Genomic DNA, 22,426 nt, shown 5'->3' on the forward strand with positions numbered 1-22,426 from the left:
TGGAAGGGACTGTGGAGGTCTTCTAGTACAACCCCCTGCTCAAGCAGGAGACCCTTGCAAAATAAGAGTTGGAAGGGACCGTGGAGGTCTTCTAGTCCAGCCCCCTACTCAAGCAGGAGACCCTTGCAGAATAACAAGAGTTAAGGGACCGTGGAGGTCTTCTAGTCCAGCCCCCTACTCAAGCAGGAGACCCTTACAGAGTAAGAGTTTGAAGGGACTTTGGAGGTCATCTAGTCCAGCCCCCTGCTCAACCAGGAGAGACCCTTGCAGAATAATAGAGTTGGAAGAGACCGTGGAGGTCATCTAGTCCAGCCCCCTACTCAAGCAGGAGACCCTTAGAGAATAACAGAGTTGGAAGGGACCTTGGAGGTCTTCTAGTCCAGCCTCCTACTCAAGCAGGAGACCCTTAGAGAATAACAGAGTTGGAAGGGACCTTGGAGGTCTTCTAGTCCAGCCCCCTACTCAAGCAGGAGACCCTTGCAGAATAACAAGAGTTGGAAGGGACCGTGGAGGTCATCTAGTCCAGCCCCCTACTCAAGCAGGAGACCCTATATACCAGTTCAGACAAGTGACTGTCCAGTCTCTTCTCAAAACCCTCCAGTCACGAAGCACCCACAGCTTCTGGTGGCAAGCAGTTCCACTGGTTAATTGTCCTCACTCTTAGGAAGTTTCTCCTCAGTTCCAGGTTGCTTCTCTCCTTGATCCGTTTCCAACTGTTGCTTCTGGTCCTGCCTTCAGGGGCTTTGGAGAATAGACTGAACCCCTCATCTCTGCTTATGAGCAGAATCCGCACCCCATCCATCGTTCAGTCCCCGCTTACCCAGATGCCCGTGATTGCAGGCCTCGTGAAGGGGGGTCCATCCGCAATAGTCCCGGGGGTTTACAGGGTGCTCCTGACACAGAAAGAGGATAGTAAAGCTGGAGGAAGAGGCTGAGGGTTTGGGGCTGTAAAAGGAACTTTTTTTTTTTTTTATTAATTCAATCGAACTTTGCCCTATTATTCCCCTCTGTTGGAAAGTATCTTGTAGGTTTTAATTTTAATTTCTCCTTTCGGGGGGGAGCCACAGTTCTAACTAACTTGTAAGCAGGAAGGGCGAAAAAAATAACATCTGCAGGAATTTCACAGCTTCCCTTCTGAATACTAATTGTAAATCAGGGTATCCAACCTTGGGCACATTAGGACCAGTGGACTTCAACTCCCAGAATCCCTGAGCCAGCCACGCTGAGGGGAAAGGGAAGTTTCCAAGCTGAGCCAGGCTGGCTCAGGAATTCTGGGAGTTGAAGTCCACCAGTCATAAAAGGGCCAAGTTTGAAGACTCCTGTCTTAAATCTAACAAACAAAATGGAGACTGACTGAGGAATTCTGGGAGTTGAAATCCACCAGTCATAAAAGATCCAAGGTTCCTCACCCCTGGTCTAGGGCAAGCAACCTTGGCTCTTTTATGACTCGTGGACTTCAATTCCCAGAATTCCTGAGCCACCCATGCTGAGGGGAAAGGGAGAGGTTTCCAAGCTGAGCCATGTTGGCTCAGGAATTCTGGGAGTTGAAGTCCACCAGTCATCAAAGGGCCAAGTTTGAAGACTCCTGTCTTAAATCTAACAAACAAAAAGGAGGCTGGCTGAGGAATTCTGGGAGTTGAAGTCCACCAGTCATAAAAGAGCCAAGGTTCCCCACCCTCTAGCCCAGGGGTAGGCCACCTTGGTTCTTTTATGACTGGTGGACTTCAACTCCCAGAATTCCTGAGCCAGCATGACTCAGCTTGGAAATTCTCCCTTTCCCTTCAGCATGGCTGACTCAGGAATTCTGGGAGTTGAAGTCCACGAGTCGTAAAAGAGCCAAGGTTGTCTATCCCTGGCTTAGGGGAAAGACAGGGTGTTCCTTCAGGCTGGCACGTGTCCCCCCCCCCCCCCACAATTCTCTAGTTAAGACAAAAGATGTGGGCTTGAACTGGACCCGAGAATAGGGTGCATCAGAAGGGAAACAGCCCCCTCTCACTTGCTTCAAGCACAAGGTTCCCCTCCCATCCCTCGGCCATTTTCTTCCCTGCAAGCCCAAGACTGGACCTGGGCATTTTATAGCCCCGGGGTCACCTCCAGCTCTTTGGCTGTCCCCGTCCGGCCTGCGTGAGGTCACCTGGAAATTAGTATATAAAATCTAAATAAGCTGGGTGCTGGCGGCAGAGTTACGTTCAGTCTCTTGGTTTGGCCTTCCATGACAGCCACTCGCGAAAATTCCCTGCTCCAAGACTGACCTTCTCCAGAAAAAACTGGACTTGGCGCAGATTCCCTTCGATGCAGGCGCGGTGCAAAAGAGTCTCGCCCTTGTCGTTCCGCTGGTTCCACTGAGGAAAAGAGCACCAACGTGGATCCCTTCCGTGGGAAGATCAGTAGCCACCCGCCATACCAGCCCAAAACCAAGGGGTCAAAGGAGCGCCTCAACGTAGGCAAAAGAATGGCAGAACTCAAGGCGGAGTCAAACGAGGCACCAGCCAAGAATCCCTACGTAGCCGCAAGCGAAACCACGCCAACCTCCCTCGGATTTCTTTGGCTCTGACCTATCTCTGAGCAGACCCTGCTAAAAATTCCTGCGCATAGGCCAGTGATGGCGAACCTTTTAAAGACCGAGTGCCCAAAAACTGGCCCTACCCCCGCTCCACCCCCTGCCCCGCCTCTGCTCCACCCCTACCCGTCCCCCACCCCACCTGCCCGCAGGGCCACTCACCGCCTCCAGGGTCCACTGCAGATCGCCCAGGCAGCCCAGCAGTGCCATGGCAGCCACACCCTCTGCCCGCGCCCCGCAGCACCAACTGTGCGGGATGGGGCATGAGGGCAGAGTCTTGGCTACACTGCCTGGCTGCCATGTCCTTGGCTGCGCTGCTCTGTGTGGGCCATGCTCGAGGGCGACTCTCCTCCAGGGGGGCTGCTGGTGAGGGGGGGGTGTGGGGGGGAGGCGAGGCGGGGCAACGGCGCGTGTGCCCACAGAGAGGGCTCCGAGTGCCACCTCTGGCACGCGTGCCATAGGTTCGCCACCACTGGCATAGGCCGTTGAGTGATAAATCGGTTTAATTGAGCCTTCACATGGGGGTCTTTCGTGCCTGACACCCACCCCTACGCCTAGTCAAAGCTTCTGGGCTCACCTTGCTGACCCTCCGCCGTCCAGGGACTGTTTTGCTGTAGCCTTCCATGTCCTCTTCTTCATCTGGAAGAGAAGCGGGGTGTGTGTGTGTGTCAGAGGAAGCATCAGGGGCTCCAAAGTCCTCCTGGACCCGTTGGGTGGGTCCCCCAGAGGGCTCTAAGGCAGAGACCCCCGTGCTAATTCCACTCCACACAATGTCCGTGTCTCCCTTTTGTACGACGTCTCCCTTCTAACGCCGTCCTGTTCCCCGTTAGTAGCTGCGCTCTGGGGCTGCCTTCCAGGCAAACCCAGGAGAGGGTTGAAGCGGTCGATGCCACGGGGAGGAAAACAAGGCTTGCTTGCTGCCCTCCCCCCATCTTGGCATTTCCAGGGGCAGTTGGCCCAGCGCTGTTGTGCGAAAGCGTCTTCCTGGCTTCCTCAGTCAGGGACCGACTCCAGGAACACCCCCAAGACTAGAAAACTGCCATTTCAGAGGGAGAAGCTCTTTTCTGACACAGGCTGGTCCTGACTGCCTTTGGACCAAACGGGAAGAGCCGGGGCCTCACCTGGATTCAGGTGGCATCCTCATCCCTGCCTTCCTTCTTCAGCAGGAACTCACAACGGTTAAGTGACAGTTTGACAAGTCAGGAAAATTGCAGCCCGCCCTTCGACCAGCTCCCACCCCCTCTCCTCCACCAGGAAGGGGCGAGACCTAAAAACTGGACTCCGTACAGGTGGCCCTCGACAGGTCATTTAGTGACCGTTCAAAGCTACCACGGCACTGAAAAAAAAATGACTTGTTTTTCACACTTACGACCGTTGCTGCATCCCCAGGGTCACGTGATCAAAATTCAGAGGCATGGGCTCACATTTAGGACGGTCACAGTGATCCCCTTTTGCGACTGTTTGGCCAGCAAAGTCAACGGGAGAAGCCAGATTCACTTAACAACCGTGTTACTAACTTAACAACTGCAGTGATTCAGTTAAGAACTGCGGCAAGGAAGGTTGTAATACAAGGCAAAACTCACTTAGTAACTGTCTCGCTTAGCAACGGAAATTTTGGGCTCCGTTGTGGTCGTTAAGCTGAGGACTACCTGCTTGTTCAGAGCCAGAAGAACCCACTTGCCCTCTTCTCCCACGCCACCCACAATGCTCACCGCTGTCGGAGAGCTCCACGTCGCTGGCCTCCAAGGCCTGGCTGTTCTGCATCTCCTCTTCCTCGCTGCTCTCCCCGTCTGAGGGGCAGCCCTGGGAGGCGCGGAGGGCCTGCAGCCGGGCTGACGTCTCTGCCGTGGCCGCCGGCGGGCAGCCCCATCTCTGCTGAGAAGCTTGGAGGTGCTGCAGGATCTGAAGCTGACAGAGAGCGATCGGGGTGTGATCATCCGGCTTACGTCAAGAATGAAACATTGGCAGCTACGTGCCTCTTCGTTTCAACTTGCCATTAGAGTAAATGGGTGTGTGGGAGGCATTGCTTTAGAAATGGTGAAGGTGAAGAAACGAAACCCCTACGATTCCGCTGAAGACTGTGAGAGCCTGAAACCCTTCCAAGGACACGTCAGTAGGTGTGGAGAAGAGGCAGACGGTTCCCATAACAAAGCGAAATGGTTTACACGGACTACATGAGAGGATGGGGTTTGGGCCGGAGAGAGTATTGTTTAATTCTATAAACTGGTGTCTGGGGCCCTCAGAGTGAGTTTTGCTTCGACATCACCATGCCGTGTATTCATGAAACAGTAAGATTTTCGGAAACGAAATGAACTTGGACTTTTATTGGGATCGTTGAGCTGGGTATTGGCAGCTTATTTTGAGGCACAGCTGTCAATCTGGCTCCTGGTCAAGCAAAGACAAATGATAGAGCAGCGTTCAAACCTGGTGATTTTTAAGACTTGTGGACCTCAACTCCCAGAATTTAAGTTCACGAGTCTTTAAAGTCGCCAGGTTGGGAGACCCTTCCCTTCTATAGGAGGAATCGGGAGAAATCCCGTTTTCTTGCGTGAGAAGCAAAATGTTTTGAAGGAAAAAAACCAAGAAAGTCCAGTTACTTTTTGAACCATGGTCCTTTCCAGTTTTCACCACCTTCCTTTCGCGAACCCCCCAAGAGCGCCCTCCCCGCTCACCTCCAGTTTGGGGTCACCGGCCTTTTGGGCACATTGCAGAGCGGCTTGGAAACAGGTCTCCAATTCTTGGTAGGTCTCGCCAGCCTCATCCTTGGCCAGGGTGATGTTCAGCCACGTTTTGCCCTCCTGGCGTGGACAGAACAGACCGAGCTTAAAAGCACTTAGATTTATTTTAATTAAGAAAATGTTAGAATGTGCAGAAATGGATAGATTAACCTTAGAGATCAAAGAGAAAGAAGAAGTACAGAGAAGAGCAACAAAGAAGATCAGGGGACTGGAGGCTAAAACATACAAGGATTGGTTGCTGGAATTGGGGATGTCTAGTTTAACGAAGAGAAAGACCAGGGGTGACATGATAGCAGCCTTCCAGTATCTCAGGGGCTGCCCCTAAGAAGAAGGAGTCAAGCTATTCTCCAAAGCCCCTGAAGGCAGGACAAGAAGCAACGGATGGAAACTAACCAAGGAGAGAAGCAACCTAGAACTAAGGAGAAACTTCCTGACAGTTAGAACAATTAACCAGTGGAACAACCTGCCTCCAGAAGCGGTGAACGTGCCAACACTGGAAGTTTTTAAGAAGAGACTGGACAGCCATTTGTCCGAAATGGTATAGGGTTTCCTGCCTGAGCAGGGGGTTGGACTAGATGACCTCCAAGGTCCCTTCCAACTTTATTATTATTATTATTATTAGATTCAGTTTATTTTAGAACGTGGGATAATTTTTACCAATGGTTAGGAAAACGAACTAGTGAGAAATGAATGTGATATGTTATCTTGAATATATATTAGTAAGAAGAATGATATGTATTGACCAAATGATACTGTTTATGTTTATCGCTTGTTATAATTACTATAGCTATTTACCATTATATTAATCAATGTTAACTGAACATATGCACCTGGACAACAATCTGCTTGCTAAAGCTTGAAAATGTTATGGGGGGGGGGGTAACCCCAATGTTGTTTCTAATCCCGTCCTAACTCCAATCCCGATCCTAACCCCATCCCGAATCTTAATCCCTATCCTGGTCCTAGCCCTTCCCCAACCCTATAAAACTCAATAAAAATTTATATTAAAAAAAGGGACTTAGACTTATGTCCCACTTCCTGCTGTTTTACAGCACTCTCTGGGCGGTTTACAATGTCAGCGTTACTTGCATATTTGCCCCCAACAATCTGGGTCCTCATTTTATCGACCTTGGAAGGATGGAAGGCTGAGTGGACCTTGAGCCGGTCAGGAACAAACTCCTTGCAGTGGGCAGTTAGCCTGCAATACGGTTCTCGAAGCACTGTGAGAGACCCCACACACCCACTTCACAGTCTGTTCCTGTTGCTCCCCTTTGGGAGGAGGTTTCGAAGTATTTATAGCAGGATTACCAAATTCTGTAACTGCTTTGTTCCCTGTGCCCTCCGTCTGGTAAACTCGCAAGATTCGTTTTTCTTTCATGTATATGTATAGATCTGAACTAGACTTATGTTGCTTCTCTGGGCCACGTATGTGTGCGTATATAATTTATTTTATTTATTTATTCTTTTGTCATGTTTATGCAGTGTATATTGTAGGTGGTTACCCTTTGAGAGCTGTATGCAATGAAATATCATTTTAGTGTGTGCTGATTAGTGTACATTTAAAGTGACAATAAAGTTATTTCTATTCTATTCTATTCCATATTTTCTATTCTATTCCATTCCATATTTTCTATTCTATTCTATTCCATTCCATTCTTCCATATTTTCTATTCTATTCTATTCTATTCTATTCTATTATTCTATTCTATTCTATTCTATTCTATTCTATTCCATTCCATTTTTTCTATTCTATTCTATTCTATTCTATTCTATTCTATTCTATTCTATTCTATTCTATTCTATTCTATTCTATTCTATTCTATTCTATTCTATTCTATTCTATTCTATTCCTATTCTATTCTATTCTGTTTCTGTTCTATTCTATTCTCTATTCCAGTGTTTCTCAACCTTGACAATTTTAAGGCATGTGGACTTCAACTCCCAGAATTCCACAGCCAGCATTGCTGGCTGTGGAATTCTGGGAGTTGAAGTCCACATGCCTTAAAATTGTCAAGGTTGAGAAACACTGCTCTATTCTATCCTATCCTATCCTATCCTATTTTATTATCTCCTATTTTCTACTCTACTCTATTCACCACTGCACAACCTTAAGCAGTCTCCAGAGGTCTCCAACCTTGGCCACTTTTGTGGACTTCAACTCCCAGAATTCCCCAGCCAGCCAGCCAGCATCTGCAGGTCTTAAAGTTGCCAAGGTTGGAGAGGTCTGTTTTAGCTCACCATCTCCCTCCAGGATGCTATTGTCTCAGCAGTGGGCATTGGCTGAGGGGGGGAGCACATCCTGCAGACGCACACCTGCAGCCCTCCTCCTCTCGTCCCCCGTTACCTCCATGGGGTTCCCACGCCGCAGGGCCAGTTCTGCCTGGTAATGCTCCACCGCCTGGGCATGGTCCTTGAGGTCCCCAAAGGTGGCCGCCAAAGAGACGTGAATCACAGCCAACTCCTGCTCCGGACGCCCCAAGGCCTGGGCATGGCCGAGCTAAAAAAGAGCAGCCAAACGGTTTAGGGGGCCAGGAAATTATTATTATTGTTGTTTTGTTGTTGATAATAATAATGATAATAATGATGATGATGATGGAAAGGACCTTGGAGGTCTTCTAGTCCAGCCCCCTACTCAAGCAGGAGAACCTACACCGTCTCAGACAGGTGAATGTCCAGTCTCCTCTTAAAAACCTCCAGTGATGGAGCGCCCACATCTCTGCCCAGGCGAGAGACCTAAAGGGGCCATTTTGCCAGGGATGGCTGGACCCTCTTCCTCCCCCCTCCCCCCAATTCCTCCACGGCCTGGCCCCCGGAACCCCCTGGCCCCTACCTGCTTCTCATAGGCCTCCACAGCCCTCCGATACTCGCCCATCTTGCAGAAAAGGTCACCCAGTTGCTCGTAGAGTCCCAGCGCTGCCTCCAGGTCGCCCGCAGCCTCGGCCTCCTCCAGGGCTCCTTGCAAGCGACTCACCTTCGTGGCTGCCGGACAGGGAGAGTCACACCAGGGTGGCGCAGGGCACACTCTGACCCCGGAGCCCGCGGCCAGACCCACGGGCACCGGCACTCACCGTAACGCAGGTTGCGGCCAACGCTGTCCTGTTGCTGGGGCTGCCAGGAGCCCAGGCGGTAGGCCTTCTTCAGGGACCGTCTGGCGGCCACGAAATCCCCCAGGCCCAGAAGGACCTGCGGGTGACCGAGGGCAAAGGTCAGAGAATGCCCCTTCCTCCACTTTAAGGGGTCCACTTTAAGACTTATGGACCTCAACTCCCAGAATTCCTCAGCCAGCCCCTCAACCTTGCCCACTTTAAGACTTGTGGACTTCAACTCCCAGAATTCCCCAGCCAGGTATTCAACCTTGGTCCCTTTAAGATTTGTGGACTTCAACTCCCAGCATTCCCCAGCCAAGTATTCAACCTTGGTCCCTTTAAGACTTGTGGACTTCAACTCCCAGCATGCGCTGGCTGGGGAATGCTGGGAGTTGAAGTCCACAAGTCTTAAAGGGACCAAGTTTGCTCTAGGGTTTAGCCCCGCTTGTGCAGAGCAAGCAGACCGAGCCCCTTCGAATCCGTGGGGCGCAGGTGAGCCCCCCTCTCAAGGTGTCGTCTCTCACCTGGGCGATGCTGGCATAGCATTCGCTCTCCATGCATTTCTCCTTCATCTTGCAGGCACATTCCCGGGCGCGCTCCAGGCAGCGCATGGCTTTTGAGTGCTCCTTCTCCCGCAGGTGGATGTTGCCCAGGTTGAAGTAGGCTCGGAAGAGGTCTTCCGACAGGTGAGCCTGCCTGGGAGGGGGGAAGAGACCATGGGCACCCTGGCAACGCCCTGCCTGATGGGTCAAGGAGTCCTGGAATCTCTCCGGCTGCCCGCAAGGAGCTCCAGAGTTCAAGCACTGGAGTTATAATTTCCACCCTGACGTTTTATTATCTACTAGCTGTACCCGGCCACGCGTTGCAGTGGCTCAGTCTGGTTAGCGTGTGTTGCTTTTACGTCCAACAGATGGCGCTGTTTTTCAAAAAAAGCGTGTTTTTACCTGTCACAGGTGTGACATCTATATAATCTAGGTATATAAAAACACGCGCGTATTCGAATGCAACGTTGTGTCAAAATTTCAAAGCAATCGGTGAAAAACGTTCGGAGATTTAAGATTTTGAACAAACGAACATTTACATTTTTATTTATATATAGATCTACGCTGGTTTATATTTTGATGTGCTTCAGAGTCTCCCTCTGGGGGAGACGGGCAGTTCAGAACTGCGTGAAATATAAATGAAAGAAAAATAAATAAATAAATTTTGGAAATAAATGTGTGTTAGGGATTTTAAGTAGCCTGCTATCTTTTTATTTTATTCTTGTTCTTATTCTTATCCTTCCTCTTTCTCTTTTGTTACTAGGTTGATAACATCTTTATTTTTAGTGATTGTCAACCGTTAATGTTGACAGTTATGATTAGTTGAGATTTTATTAACTATGTTTGTTTGCATAGATGAATTTTATTTGTTTATAGCTGTACCCGGCCACGCGTTGCTGTGGCTCAGTCTGGTTAAATGGAAAAGAAAGAATTGGAAATTTGGAAATCGTAAATGGATCGTAAATCGGAAACATTGAAATGGAATCGTAAAATCGTAGCGTGTGTTGCTTTTACGTCCAACAGATGGCGCTGTTTTTCAAAAAAAGCATGTTTTGACCTGTCACAGGTGTGACATCTATATAATATAGGTATATAAAAACACACACATATTCGAATGCAACGTTGTGTCAAAATTTCAAAGCAATCGCTGGAGAACTTTCGGAGATTTAAGATTTTGAACAAATGAACATTTACATTTTTATTTATATAGATTAATTAATTAATTAATATAGATTAGATTAGTAATATGGTTATAGTTAATCTTATTTTAAATTGGCTGAGTATGATATAAATTATGTTTATTCACTATTATGATCCGGACGGTAGCTTGTTTGTTAAAGCATGAGATTATTGTACCTACCCTTTTTCCATCCCAAATTTCCCATCCGCTTCCCTCCCCATACCTATACTGTTCCTATTCTTTCCTCGTTTATATAAATCCAATAAAAAAAAATTTTTTTTAAAAAGAAAGGTAAAAGTATTGGGTTGGTTTGCATGAGAAAAACAGATTTAAATATATTAAATGTAATTAATTCTGAGAAGATCTTAACCAGTAAAAATGTTTAGAACATTGTGGGGAAAACAAATGCAAATAAGAACTGTAAACAGGATATACGATGAGACAACCAGAATGATTAGATAGAAAAGGAATATTATACTGATGCCATTATTATTTGTAGAAATATTAGAAAACTTTTATATTTAATTATCCTCTGTTAAAACAATAAGAATTGTATTAACTGAAGGTTGGTAAAAGAGAAGACTATGGGGAAAAGAGGAAATCAAGTAAAGTTATTGTGTGGATTATAGATTATAGAATTTAATTGTTAGGGAATGTTTGTTAAATGTAAACCCAGACAACGCACTGTCTACCGAATATTAAGGTGATTATGTTAAAACAATAATAAAACATACTTAAAAGAAAATAAATAAATAACCAATTAAGGAATTGGAGAGGAGCCATTAGGAGATACGGACACTAATATGGGTAGTTCTCGACTTACAAGTTCGTTTAGTGACCGTTCCAAGTTACGACGGCACCGAAAAAAGTGACTTATGATCCTTTTTTCACACTTACGACCGTTGTGGCGTCCCCCCCCATGGTCACGTGATTTACATTCAGAATGCTTGACAACTGACTCATATTTATGTCCGGGGTCACGCGATCCCCTTTTGCGAACTTCTTACAACCGTGTTACTAACTTCTTACAACCGTGTTACTATCTTAATAATTGCAGTGATTCGCTTAACGACCGTGGCTGCAAAGGGGGCAAGACTCACTTCAGCAAATGTCTTGCTTAGCAGCATAACTTTTGGGCTCAGTTGTGGTCCTAAGTCCAGGACTACCTGTAAGAGAGTTGGAAGGGACCCTGGAGGTCCTCTAGTAGTCCAACCCCTAGCAGAGAGCTGCCCTGAGGCCTTCCGGCCGCCCCAAACCACAGGGGCTTCTCGAAGCTCCCTGCTCCCCTTCAGCAGAGTGCAGATTCAGCCCCAGGTGGAGCAGGGGGGAGAGAGGGGTGCTGTGGTCCCTCAAGAGAAACCCCCAGGGCCCTCTTACTCAGAAATGTAGATGCTCTTCTTGATGTAGGAGATGCGCAGGGCGGGGTTTCTCAGGCTGTCATAGATCAAGCCAAGGTTCAGGTAGAGCCGTGCCCTCATCTCGCTCACCTCCCTCTGCGGTACCTGACCTGCAAGGAGAAGAGAGCTTGCGGGATCTGATCTGAGTTCGAGTTTGGCTCTTCCAAGCTTTCGGGGTCCTGTTTGAGCCCATCCTCAGGGAATAGGATAGGATAGAATAGAATAGAATAATAAAATATAGAATAGAATAGAATAGAATAGAATAGAATAGAATAGAATAGAATAGAATAGAATAGAACAGAATGTGGAGTGGAGTGGAGTAGAGTAGAACAGAATAGAATAATGAAGAAAGAATAGAATAGAATAGAATAGAATAGAATAGAATAGAATAGAATAGAATAGAATATAGAATAGAATAGAATATAGAATATAGAATAGAATATAGAATAGAATACAGAATAGAATAGAATATAGAATAGAATAGAATAGAATAGAATATAGAATAGAATAGAATAGAATATGGAATGGAGTGCAGCGGAGTAGAGTAGAACAGAATAGAATAATGAAGAAAGAATAGAATAGAATAGAATAGAATAGAATAGAATAGAATAGAATAGAATAGAATAGAATAGAATAGAAGCTGGAAGGGACCTTGGAGGTCTTCTAGTCCAGCCCCCCGCTCAAGCAGGTGAACCTATTCCATTTCAGACAGGTGACTGTCTAGTCTCTTCTTGAAAATCTCCAGGGATGGAGCGCCCACAACGTCTGGTGGCAAGCTGTTCCACTGGTTAATTGTCCCCACTGTCAGAAAGTTTCTCCTCAATTCCAGGTTGATTCTCTCCTTGATCAGTTTCTCGTCCTTCCCTCTGGTGCTCTGGTGAACAACCTGGCCCCCTCTTCTTTGTGGTAGCCCCTCAGATACTGGGACACCGCTATCCTGTCCCCCCTATTTCTTCTTTTCTTTAGAGTGGCCAAACCCAAGTCCCGCAGCCGTTCTTCCTCTCCCTCGTCTCCCTCTCTCCAGAATGTGTACACTGGGCTGTTCTACGCATTGCATTTATATGGCTCCTGGCTGTGTGTGGCTTTTAGTGCTGATTCACCATCGGCCTATCGGGTACTTAGGAGCCCAGGGCACAGTGGCACGAGGAAACAACAGTTGATGACTTAATAGCCCGCCATCAACATCCTAATTAACAATTAAAAGCTACACACGACCAGGAACCATATAAACACAATCAGTAGGACAGCCCAGCGCACGCATTTTATGTATATTGTATAATATATATTCTATAGATATCTATCTATATTATATATGTGTGTGCGTGTGTGTGGGCTGCCACAAAGAGGAGAGGGGGTCAACTTATTTTCCAAAACAGCAGAAGTCACAACAAGAAACAACGGAGGGAAACTAATCAAGGAGAGAAGCAACCTAGAACTAACGAGAAACTTCCTGATAGTTAGAACAATGAACCAGTGGAACAACCTGCCTCCAGAAGCGGTGAATGCTCCATCACTGGAGGTTTTCAAGAAGAGACTGGACAACCATTTGTCTGAAACGGTATAGGGTCTTCTGCCTGGGCAGGGGGTTGGACTAGATCAGAGGTCCCCAACCTTTTGGACACCAGGGACCGGTTCCGTGGAGAGAGGTTTTTTCCGCGGACCGGAGGGTGCCTGATTTTGCGTGCTGCCTGCATCCCGCGGATGGGACTTTGCTTGTTTGGGCGGACTGATTGCTGGCCCGGTACTGGTCCACGGACCAGGGGTTGGGGACCCCTGGACTAGAAGACCTCCAAGATCCCTTCCAGCTGAGTTATTCTGTTGTGTTGTTTTGAAAAGAGAGACGTTCCCCGCGGACAGGCTCCGAAAGCTCGGGAGACGAAATCTGTGATCCCGGTGACCGACTCAGATTGGATCCTGCCCTATTATTCTGGGACACACGTGCAGTGGTACCTGGGTATTCATCATTAATTGGTTAATGGGGGACACCACACAGGAGGGGTGACAAGTGCTAAAAACAACAAATACCACACAAAGCAGGTCTCTTACCAGCTGGCCCTTTGTTTCGGCTGGGAAGGACTTCCTGTCCGTTCCCCGTGGTCTTCCCCCTCTTTCTATCGGAGCGCGTCGAATACAAAACAAATACCAGGACACTTTAATGTCAAAATGCACCGAGTATCAAATTTGAAGAGTTTGGAAGCAATCGAGTACCCAAGTACCACTGTATTTACCCTCGTTCGTGTAGACCAGCCAGCTTCCACCCCAAACCTGGGGAGCCTCCCATAAGGAAGACGCAAGTTCTTAAGCCCCCCAAAGGCCTTGTCCCACCTTCAGCAGAAGGGGATACCAACCCCTGGGATCCCGGGGGGGCCCTGCCCTGCCTCCCACCTCTCTCCGTCCCTGGTACCTTCCAGCTTCTCCTCCAGAACAGTCAGGCTCTTCATGAAGGCTTTCTCAGCCTCCTGCAGGGCCTCCCCCAGCGGGTCACTCTCGGCCATGAACATGTAGGTGCGGCCAATGGTGGCCCACGCCCTCTGCTCCTCCACCCCGTTGGAGACGGAGCTGGCCAGTTCCAGGTGGCGACGCTGGTGCTGGGGAAGAGAGAGACGGAGAGGAGGCTGCACGCACCACAACACAACCAGCTCAAATCCCCGTTCGCTGGGCTGACCGTTAAGTACGGGCAGTCCATGACTTGCAACCGTTATGGAGCCTCACGTGATGGCCGATCTGATTTTATGATCGATTTTTAGTAGCGGTCATTAAGCGGTTGTTGTTTGCTAGGGTGTGTCTTTGCCAAAAACCACAAAGGATGGTTTTCAGCAAATACATAAATTGTGGTCCTGTGTTTGTGGGCTATCCTGCTCCATGGAGTAGAGAGTTGGTCTCTGACAGAAGAGACTAGAAGCATTTGAAATGTGGATTTACAGGCGGCCGTTACGTAGAAGCTGGGTTGACAAGATCAGAAATGAGGAGGGGATAAGCCGCCTGGGAAAGCCAAGGGAAATCACCAAAACAATTAAAAAAGGAAAGTTAGAATATTTTGGACATGTGATGCGACACCCAGAAAAATACGGCGTGCTCCATTTAACCCTCCAGGGAAAGATGGAAGGCAAACGAGGTCCAGGCAGAAGAAGAACATTGTGGCTTCAAAATCTCAGGGACCGGTTTGGACAAAACTCAGCAGCACTTTTTCGTGCGGCTGCTGATAAAAACAGGATCGCCAACATGACCGCCAACATCCGATAATGGATATGGTATAATAATAATAATAATAATAATAATAATAATAATAATAATAATGATGATGATGATGATGATGATGATGATGATGATGATGATGATGTTGGAAGGGACCTTGGAGGTCATCGAGTCCAACCCCCTGCTCAGACAGGAAACCCTATAGCAGGTGTAGGCAACCTTGGCTCTTTGATGACTGGTGGACTTCAACTCCCAGAATTCCTGAGCCAGCCATGCTGAGGGGAAAGGGAGAGGTTTCAAAACTGAGCCATGCTGACTGAGGAATTCTGGGAGTTGAAGTCCACGAGTCATAAAAGAGCCCAGGTTGCCTACTCCTGCTCTAAACTAATAAAGTCTACATTAATTAACATTAATTATGCTTTTATATGTTCCTTTAACTGAGGGGTCTTCAAACTTGGCCCTTTTGTGACTCGTGGACTTCAACTCCCAGAATTCCTGAGCCAGCCATGCTGAGGGGAAAGGGAGAATTTCCAAGCTGAGCCAGGCTGGCTCAGGAATTCTGGGAGTTGGAGTCCACAAGCCATGAGGGGGCCATAGTTCCCCCATGCTGGCTCAGGAATTCTGGGAGTTGAAGTCCACCAGTCATGAGGGGACCATAGTTCCCCCATGCTGGCTCAGGAATTCTGGGAGTTGAAGTCCACCAGTCATGAGGGGACCATAGTTCCCCCATGCTGGCTCAGGAATTCTGGGAATTGAAGTCCTCCAGTCATGAGGGGGCCATAGTTCCCCCATGCTGGCTCAGGAATTCTGGNACAAATACCAGGACACTTTAATGTCAAAATGCACCGAGTATCAAATTTGAAGAGTTTGGAAGCAATCGAGTACCCAAGTACCACTGTATTTACCCTCGTTCGTGTAGACCAGCCAGCTTCCACCCCAAACCTGGGGAGCCTCCCATAAGGAAGACGCAAGTTCTTAAGCCCCCCAAAGGCCTTGTCCCACCTTCAGCAGGAGGGGATACCAACCCCTGGGATCCCGGGGGGGCCCTGCCCTGCCTCCCACCTCTCTCCATCCCTGGTACCTTCCAGCTTCTCCTCCAGAACAGTCAGGCTCTTCATGAAGGCTTTCTCAGCCTCCTGCAGGGACTCCCCCAGCGGGTCACTCTCGGCCATGAACATGTAGGTGCGGCCAATGGTGGCCCACGCCCTCTGCTCCTCCAACCCGTTGGAGACGGAGCTGGCCAGTTCCAGGTGGCGACGCTGGTGCTGGGGAAGAGAGAGACGGAGAGGGGGCTGCACGCACTACAACGCAACCAGCTCAAATCCCCGTTCACTGGGCTGACCGTTAAGTACGGGCAGTCCATGACTTGCAACCATTATGGAGCCTCACATGATGGCCGATCTGATTTTATGATCGATTTTTAGTAGCGGTCATTAAGCGGTTGTTGTTTGCTAGGGTGTGTCTTTGCCAAAACCCACAAAAGATGGTTTTCAGCAAATACATAAATTGTGGTCCTGTGTTTGTGGGCTATCCTGCTCCATGGAGTAGAGAGTTGGTCTCTGACAGAAGAGACTAGAAGCATTTGAAATGTGGATTTACAGGCGGCCGTTACGTAGAAGCTGGGTTGACAAGATCAGAAATGAGGAGGGGATAAGCCGCCTGGGAAAGCCAAGGGAAATCACCAAAACAATTAAAAAAGGAAAGTTAGAATATTTTGGACATGTGATGCGACACCCAGAAAAATACGGCATGCTCCATTTAATCCTCCAGGGAAAGATGGAAGGCAAACGAGGTCCAGGCAGAAGAAGAACATCGTGGCTTCAAAATCTCAGGGACCGGTTTGGACAAAACTCAGCAGCACTTTTTCGTGCGGCTGCTGATAAAAACAGGATCGCCAACGTGATCGCCAACATCCGATAACGGATATGGTATAATAATAATAATAATAATAATAATAATAATAATAATAATGATGATGATGATGATGATGATGATGTTGGAAGAGACCTTGGAGGTCATCGAGTCCAACCCCCTGCTCAGACAGGAAACCCTATAGCAGGGGTAGGCAACCTTGGCTCTTTGATGACTGGTGGACTTCAACTCCCAGAATGCCTGAGCCAGCCATGCTGAGGGGAAAGGGAGAGGTTTCCAAGCTGAGCCATGCTGACTGAGGAATTCTGGGAGTTGAAGTCCACGAGTCATAAAAGAGCCCAGGTTGCCTACTCCTGCTCTAAACTAATAAAGTCTACATTAATTAACATTAATTATGCTTTTATATGTTCCTTTAACTGAGAGGTCTTCAAACTTGGCCCTTTTGTGACTCGTGGACTTCAACTCCCAGAATTCCTGAGCCAGCCATGCTGAGGGGAAAGGGAGAATTTCCAAGCTGAGCCAGGCTGGCTCAGGAATTCTGGGAGTTGGAGTCCACAAGCCATGAGGGGACCATAGTTCCCCCATGCTGGCTCAGGCATTCTGGGAGTTGAAGTCCACCAGTCATGAGGGGACCATAGTTCCCCCATGCTGGCTCAGGAATTCTGGGAATTGAAGTCCACCAGTCATGAGGGGGCCATAGTTCCCCCATGCTGGCTCAGGAATTCTGGGAGTTGAAGTCCACGAGTCTTAAAGGGGGCCATAGTTCCCTCATGCTGGCTCAGGAATTCTGGGAGTTGAAGTCCACCAGTCATAAAAGAGCCAAGGTTGCCGACCCCTGCCCTATACCCTTTCAGACAAAGTCTCCCGTCCTTCCTACCTTGAGGGCAGCTTCATAGCTCTCCAGCTCAGCCAAGCACTCCCCGATTTTCCGGTGGGCGACCGCGCAGCCGATGAGGTCCTCGCCGCTCTCCAGGAGCTGCAGTTCCAGCCTGTGCTCGTCCAGAGCCTCCCGAAAGCGTCCTGCGGGGCGGAAGGGGCAGCGGTGACCATCAGGCGGCGGAGGAACTCTGGGAAATGTATCAGGGTGCTGTGGGGGCTCCATCCTGAGAGGTTTTCAAGAGGCGACCAAACAGCCCTTTGTCTGAAACGGTTATAGGGTCTCCTCCCTGGGGTTGGACTAGAAGACCTCCGGAGTCTCTTCCAACTCCTGTCATTCTGTATTCTATAAAGGTTCAGAAGAAAAGGACTGGGGGGGGGGCATGATGGCAGTGTTCAAATACTTGAGGGGCTGCCCTAAAAGAGAGGGGGGCGGGTCAACTCATTCTCCAAAGCACCGGAAGGCAGGAAGAGAAACAATGGCTGGAAACTGACCAAAGAGAGAAGCAGCCTGGAACTAAGGAGAAAGTTCCTGTATAGTTAGGGTTAACCAGTGGAACAGCTTGCCACCAGAAGTTGTGGATGCTCCATCACTGGAGGTTTTCAAGAAGAGATTGGACAAACATTTGTCTGGAATGGTGTAAGGTCTCCTGCCTGAGCAGGGGGCTGGACTAGAAGACCTCCAAGGTCCCTTCCAACTCTTAGTCGGTGATGAAGCAATGGAGGGGACGAATGGCCAGGCCTTCATTTCACTCTTCTGCAGAGCCTCACCTGAATTCTGAGGGTGTGTGAGATTTTAGGGACCGTTCGAAGTTACGGCACAGAAAAAAAGCGACTTATGACCGTTTTTCACAGTTACGACCTTTCAAGCATCCCCACGGTCACGTGATCAAAATTCAGACGCTTGGCAACCGGTTCACATTTATGACGGTCGCCGTGTCCCAGGGTGGGATGAGGTCACGTGATCCCCCTTTGCGACCTTCTGGCCGGCCAAGTCAATGAGAGAAGCCAGATTCACTTAACAGCCAGGTTACAAACTGAACAACTGCAGTGTTTCACTTAACAACTGTGGCCAGAAATGTCGTAAAAAAAGGGCAAAACTCACTTCACAAATTCTCACGTAACAACATAAATGTTGGGCTCAGCTGTGGTCGTAAGCCGAGGACTCCCTGGGGAGGCAACCCTGGGGGGGGGCTCATGCACTGAACTGGGAGAAGAGGGGGAAAAAGACCACTTGCAGCCGTTTTTCACACTTACGACTGTTGCAGCATCCCCAGGGTCACGTGATCAAAATTCGGACCCTTGGCCACTGACTTGTATTTATGACAGTCGCCGGGATTCCTTTTTTGCAGCTTTCTGACCAGCAAAGTCAAGAGGGAAGGCAGACCGTGTTACTAACTCAGCTGTGGTCGTAAGCCGAGGACCACCAGATACACGTCTCCTTTGTGCCCTCAACCTCAGAGATTCACTGAGTTCTCTATCCCCACGTTTCCTCTTGTACCGGCGATGCCGTGTGAAGGGACCGCTGTGGGTGGCCTCTGAAGCGGCCTGAGCTGATGGTCCCAACCCTCGTGACGCTCACCGTGACGGGCCAAAAACTCTCCCAGCCGGTTGCAGAGAGCGGCTTCCTCCTTGTGGTCCCCCTTCCGCTGCGCTCTCTCCTTGCTCTTCCGGATCTCTGGAGGAGGCGAAGGGAAGCGGCATGAATCTCACCACAGGGTTTAAAAGATGGATCCTCCACATGGTTGAGAGCTGGTTTGGTCCAGTGGTTAAGGCGCCAGGCAAGAAAGCAGGAGACCCCGAGTTCAAGTCCTGCCTTAGGCACAAAAGCTGACTGGGTGACCAGGAGACGGTGAGTTCTAGTCCCGCCTTAGTCATGAAAGCCTGTCGGGTGATTTGGGGCCAGTCACCAGGAGATGGTGAGTTCTAGTCACGCTTTCGTCATGAAAGTCGACTGGGTGACTTTGGGACAATCACCAGGAGATGGTGAGTTCTAGTTCTGCCTTAGTCATGAAAGCTGACTGGGTGACGTTGGGACAATCACCAGGAGATGATGAATTCTAATCTCTCCTTAACCATGAAAGAAAGCTGGGTGACTTAGGCCAATCACCAGGAGATGGTGAGTTCTAGTCTTGCCTTAGGCACGAAAGCCAACTGGGTGACTTTGGGCCAATCACCAGGAGACGGTGAGTTCTAGTTCTGCCTTAGTCATGAAAGCCAGCTTGATGACTCTGGGCCAGCCACTCTCTCTCAGCCCAAGCCACCTCACTTCTTCTTAGCCAGCTTCCATGGCTAAGGAGGGACTAGAACTCACCATCTCCCACTTTTTAGCCTTGTGTTTGAACTCAAACCAACCAGAGGTCAGAGCCCAAAGCCCCCTCCCTTCTAGCACTGATAATGTCCCCTAGTTGGGTCATGAAACATCTGTAAAAAAAAAAATCCATCAAACTCAGAGAGCATCAAAGAAACGCAGTTCAACTCAGCTACAAATACTCTCTTGGCCCCCTGCACCCAGCTGGCTGGGTGACTTTGGGCCAATGACCAGGAGACGGTGAGTTCTAGTCCCACCTTAGTCATGAAAGCTGGCTGGGTGACTTTGGGCCAATCACCAGGAGACGGTGAGTTCTAGTCCAACCTTAGGCATGACAGCTGGCTGGGTGACTTTGGGCCAATCACCAAGAGACAGTGAGTTCTAGTACTGTCTTAGTCATGAATGCCGACCGAGTAACTGTGGGCTAATGACCAGGAGACGGCGAGTTCTAGTCCCGCTTAAGGCATGAAAGCTAGGTAACTTTGGAGCAATCACCAGGATCACTGTAAGTCCTAAAGCCAGCCAAGGCATGAAAGCCCATGGAGAAAGCGTATTAAATGTTTGTTGTCTTGAGTTATTCGTAAAAATAATGTAGACAGGATAGCAAATAAATAAATACCTAGGAGCACCCTTTTATTGGCCTGATCTAGTACGGCTCTTCTTTTAACCATCATTAATTTGCACTGAGGGCTCCCGAATCTGAGATAACCTCGCTGTAGTACTTTTAAAAAATGCTCACTGATTCATGGCTGTAACCCAGCCCTTGTCTGCATGCTAAAATCGTTCATTTTCAGGCCCAGTGCGATAAGCAACATTGGACCTTTTCTTTTCCCGGTTAAAGTCAGGCTTTTAATACAGGAAGTGCTCAACTTAACAAGTCCTTGTTTAGTGACCGTTCGGAGTTACAACGGCACTGAAAAAAAGTGACTTAGGACCATTTTTCACACAGCGTTACCACAGTCACGTGACCAGAATCCAGAGGCTTGGCCACTGACTCATATTTATCACGGTTGCAGCGTCCCAGGTTCCCGGGATCCCCATTTTGTGGCTTCCTGACCAGCAACGTCAATGGGGAAGCCAGATCCACTTAACAACTGGGGCCAGAAAGGCTGTAAAACAGGGCAAAGCTGACTTAACAAGTGTCTCGCTTAGCCACATAAATTTTGGGCTCAATTGTGGCCGTAGGTTGAAAGACTACCAATGGTCTATAGCAGGGCTAGGCAACCTTGGCTCTTTTATGACTCGTGGACTTCAACTCCCAGAATTCCTGAGCCAGCCATGCTGGCTCAGGAATTCTGGGAGTTGAAGTCCACGAGTCATAAAAGAGCCAAGGTTGCCTACTCCTGATTATAGGGTGTCTTCCTTGAGTAGGGGGTTGGACTAGAAGACCTCCAAGGTCCCTCCCAACTCTGCTGATGTTCTATGTTACTGTGATCCATGTACTCTATATGTTCTGATCTGGACACGCTTAGATCCAAGCACGGGCCGGACCTCCCGGCCACCCAACCCCCTGGGAGGGAGGCAAGAAAGGCTGGGGGGGGGCTGCCCCAAGGACCCCCCCCTCCACGACCTGAGCAGTGTCCAAGGATTGCCCCTCCCCCAGTCCAGCCCCTTCCCCACTCCTCCCTTTGACCCCTGCAACAGCTCCCCCCCCTCGAAGGCGATCCCGGCATCCCGGGGAAGGGGGGGGAGGAGGAAACCAACTGCAAGGGCCCGACTAGAGGACCTCTGGGGAGCCCCCCTCGGAAGCCCCCTCACCGCAGGAGGGGGCTCCCTGACCGCGGGCCAAAGGAGGGCGCTGTTTTTCAACGCTCCGTCCCCGGCTCTCTCCCCGCCCAGCAATCCTCCGGCCGTCCCCCGGACTCCAGCTCCCATCATCCGCGCTCGCGGCAGGCTGGCCGCGGAGGATGGGCCTCGCGGTTAGGGCAGGAGAAGCGAGGGATCGGGGGTCAGCCGCGGAGGATGGGATTTGTAGTCTTCCCCAACCCCAAATTCCAACCACTCACGACGCAGCTCCCGATCGCCCATCGCGGCGCCCTGCCGTCGCCCGCGCGCCGAGTTCCCGCGCGTCCCCGCCGCGTCCCGATTGGCCGCCCGGGAGACGGCGCCCCCTCGCCATTGGCTGGAGGCCGCCCTATCGAGAGCGGACTCCGCCTTCCTCCTGGCCGGGGCCACGCCCCTCTCCCGGAGGTGGGGGCCGTCGGAGAGAGAGAGCGAGAGCGCGGGATCCGGGCGTCGGGAGGAGTCGTGGACTTCAACTCCCGGCATTCCCCGCGCTGCTTTCTTAGCCAGGGAATGCTGGGAGTTGAAGTCCGCCCGTCTGAACGCGGCCAGATTTGACAAACATTTCGATGTGTGAACCTGCTTCAGCCTCCCCCCCCCCGGAAAGGTGGGCAGGACAGCACGGGGGGGGGTCTGCATTGCAGCGGAGGGTCCTGCAAGCACCGTTGCACATCTGGGGAGGGGGGCGCTTCTTATACCCCCCTCCCAGCCGTGTCCCCACCTGCAGAGGATTTGGGACGGGGGGGGGGGGTGGCTGATTCTGCAACAGGGGCCGAATTGCAGGGGCTCCCAGCCTTGCAGAGAACTGGACGGACCCCCCCCCCCCCCCAGAGCAGAGAAGTGCTGGAAAGTCTCAGGTGCAGGAAGTCCTCGAATTACGACCGAGC

At 49.8% G+C, this 22,426-nt stretch overlaps 1 protein-coding gene across 1 annotated transcript in view; it reads right to left on the bottom strand.

Annotated features, from left to right (window-relative positions):
- The window catches only part of TONSL (tonsoku like, DNA repair protein), a 37,524-nt gene extending 15,739 nt beyond the window's left edge, over positions 1–21,785 (bottom strand). The window contains exons 1-14 of the mRNA XM_029286825.1: positions 21,764–21,785; positions 19,029–19,124; positions 17,448–17,590; positions 13,908–14,091; positions 11,484–11,613; positions 8,909–9,080; positions 8,367–8,481; positions 8,129–8,277; positions 7,643–7,795; positions 5,233–5,358; positions 4,273–4,468; positions 3,138–3,199; positions 2,253–2,342; positions 821–893 (exon numbers count right to left, since the gene is read on the bottom strand). Of these exons, the coding sequence (XP_029142658.1) occupies positions 821–893; positions 2,253–2,342; positions 3,138–3,199; positions 4,273–4,468; positions 5,233–5,358; positions 7,643–7,795; positions 8,129–8,277; positions 8,367–8,481; positions 8,909–9,080; positions 11,484–11,613; positions 13,908–14,091; positions 17,448–17,590; positions 19,029–19,124; positions 21,764–21,785 (1,711 nt within the window). The remainder of the gene's footprint in view (positions 1–820; positions 894–2,252; positions 2,343–3,137; positions 3,200–4,272; positions 4,469–5,232; positions 5,359–7,642; positions 7,796–8,128; positions 8,278–8,366; positions 8,482–8,908; positions 9,081–11,483; positions 11,614–13,907; positions 14,092–17,447; positions 17,591–19,028; positions 19,125–21,763) is intronic.
- Between the last annotated feature and the right edge of the window lie 641 nt (positions 21,786–22,426).

Source organism: Protobothrops mucrosquamatus, unplaced genomic scaffold, assembly GCF_001527695.2.
Source record: "Protobothrops mucrosquamatus isolate PMUCROS unplaced genomic scaffold, P.Mucros_1.0 scaffold_227, whole genome shotgun sequence".
Taxonomy (NCBI): domain Eukaryota; kingdom Metazoa; phylum Chordata; class Lepidosauria; order Squamata; family Viperidae; genus Protobothrops; species Protobothrops mucrosquamatus.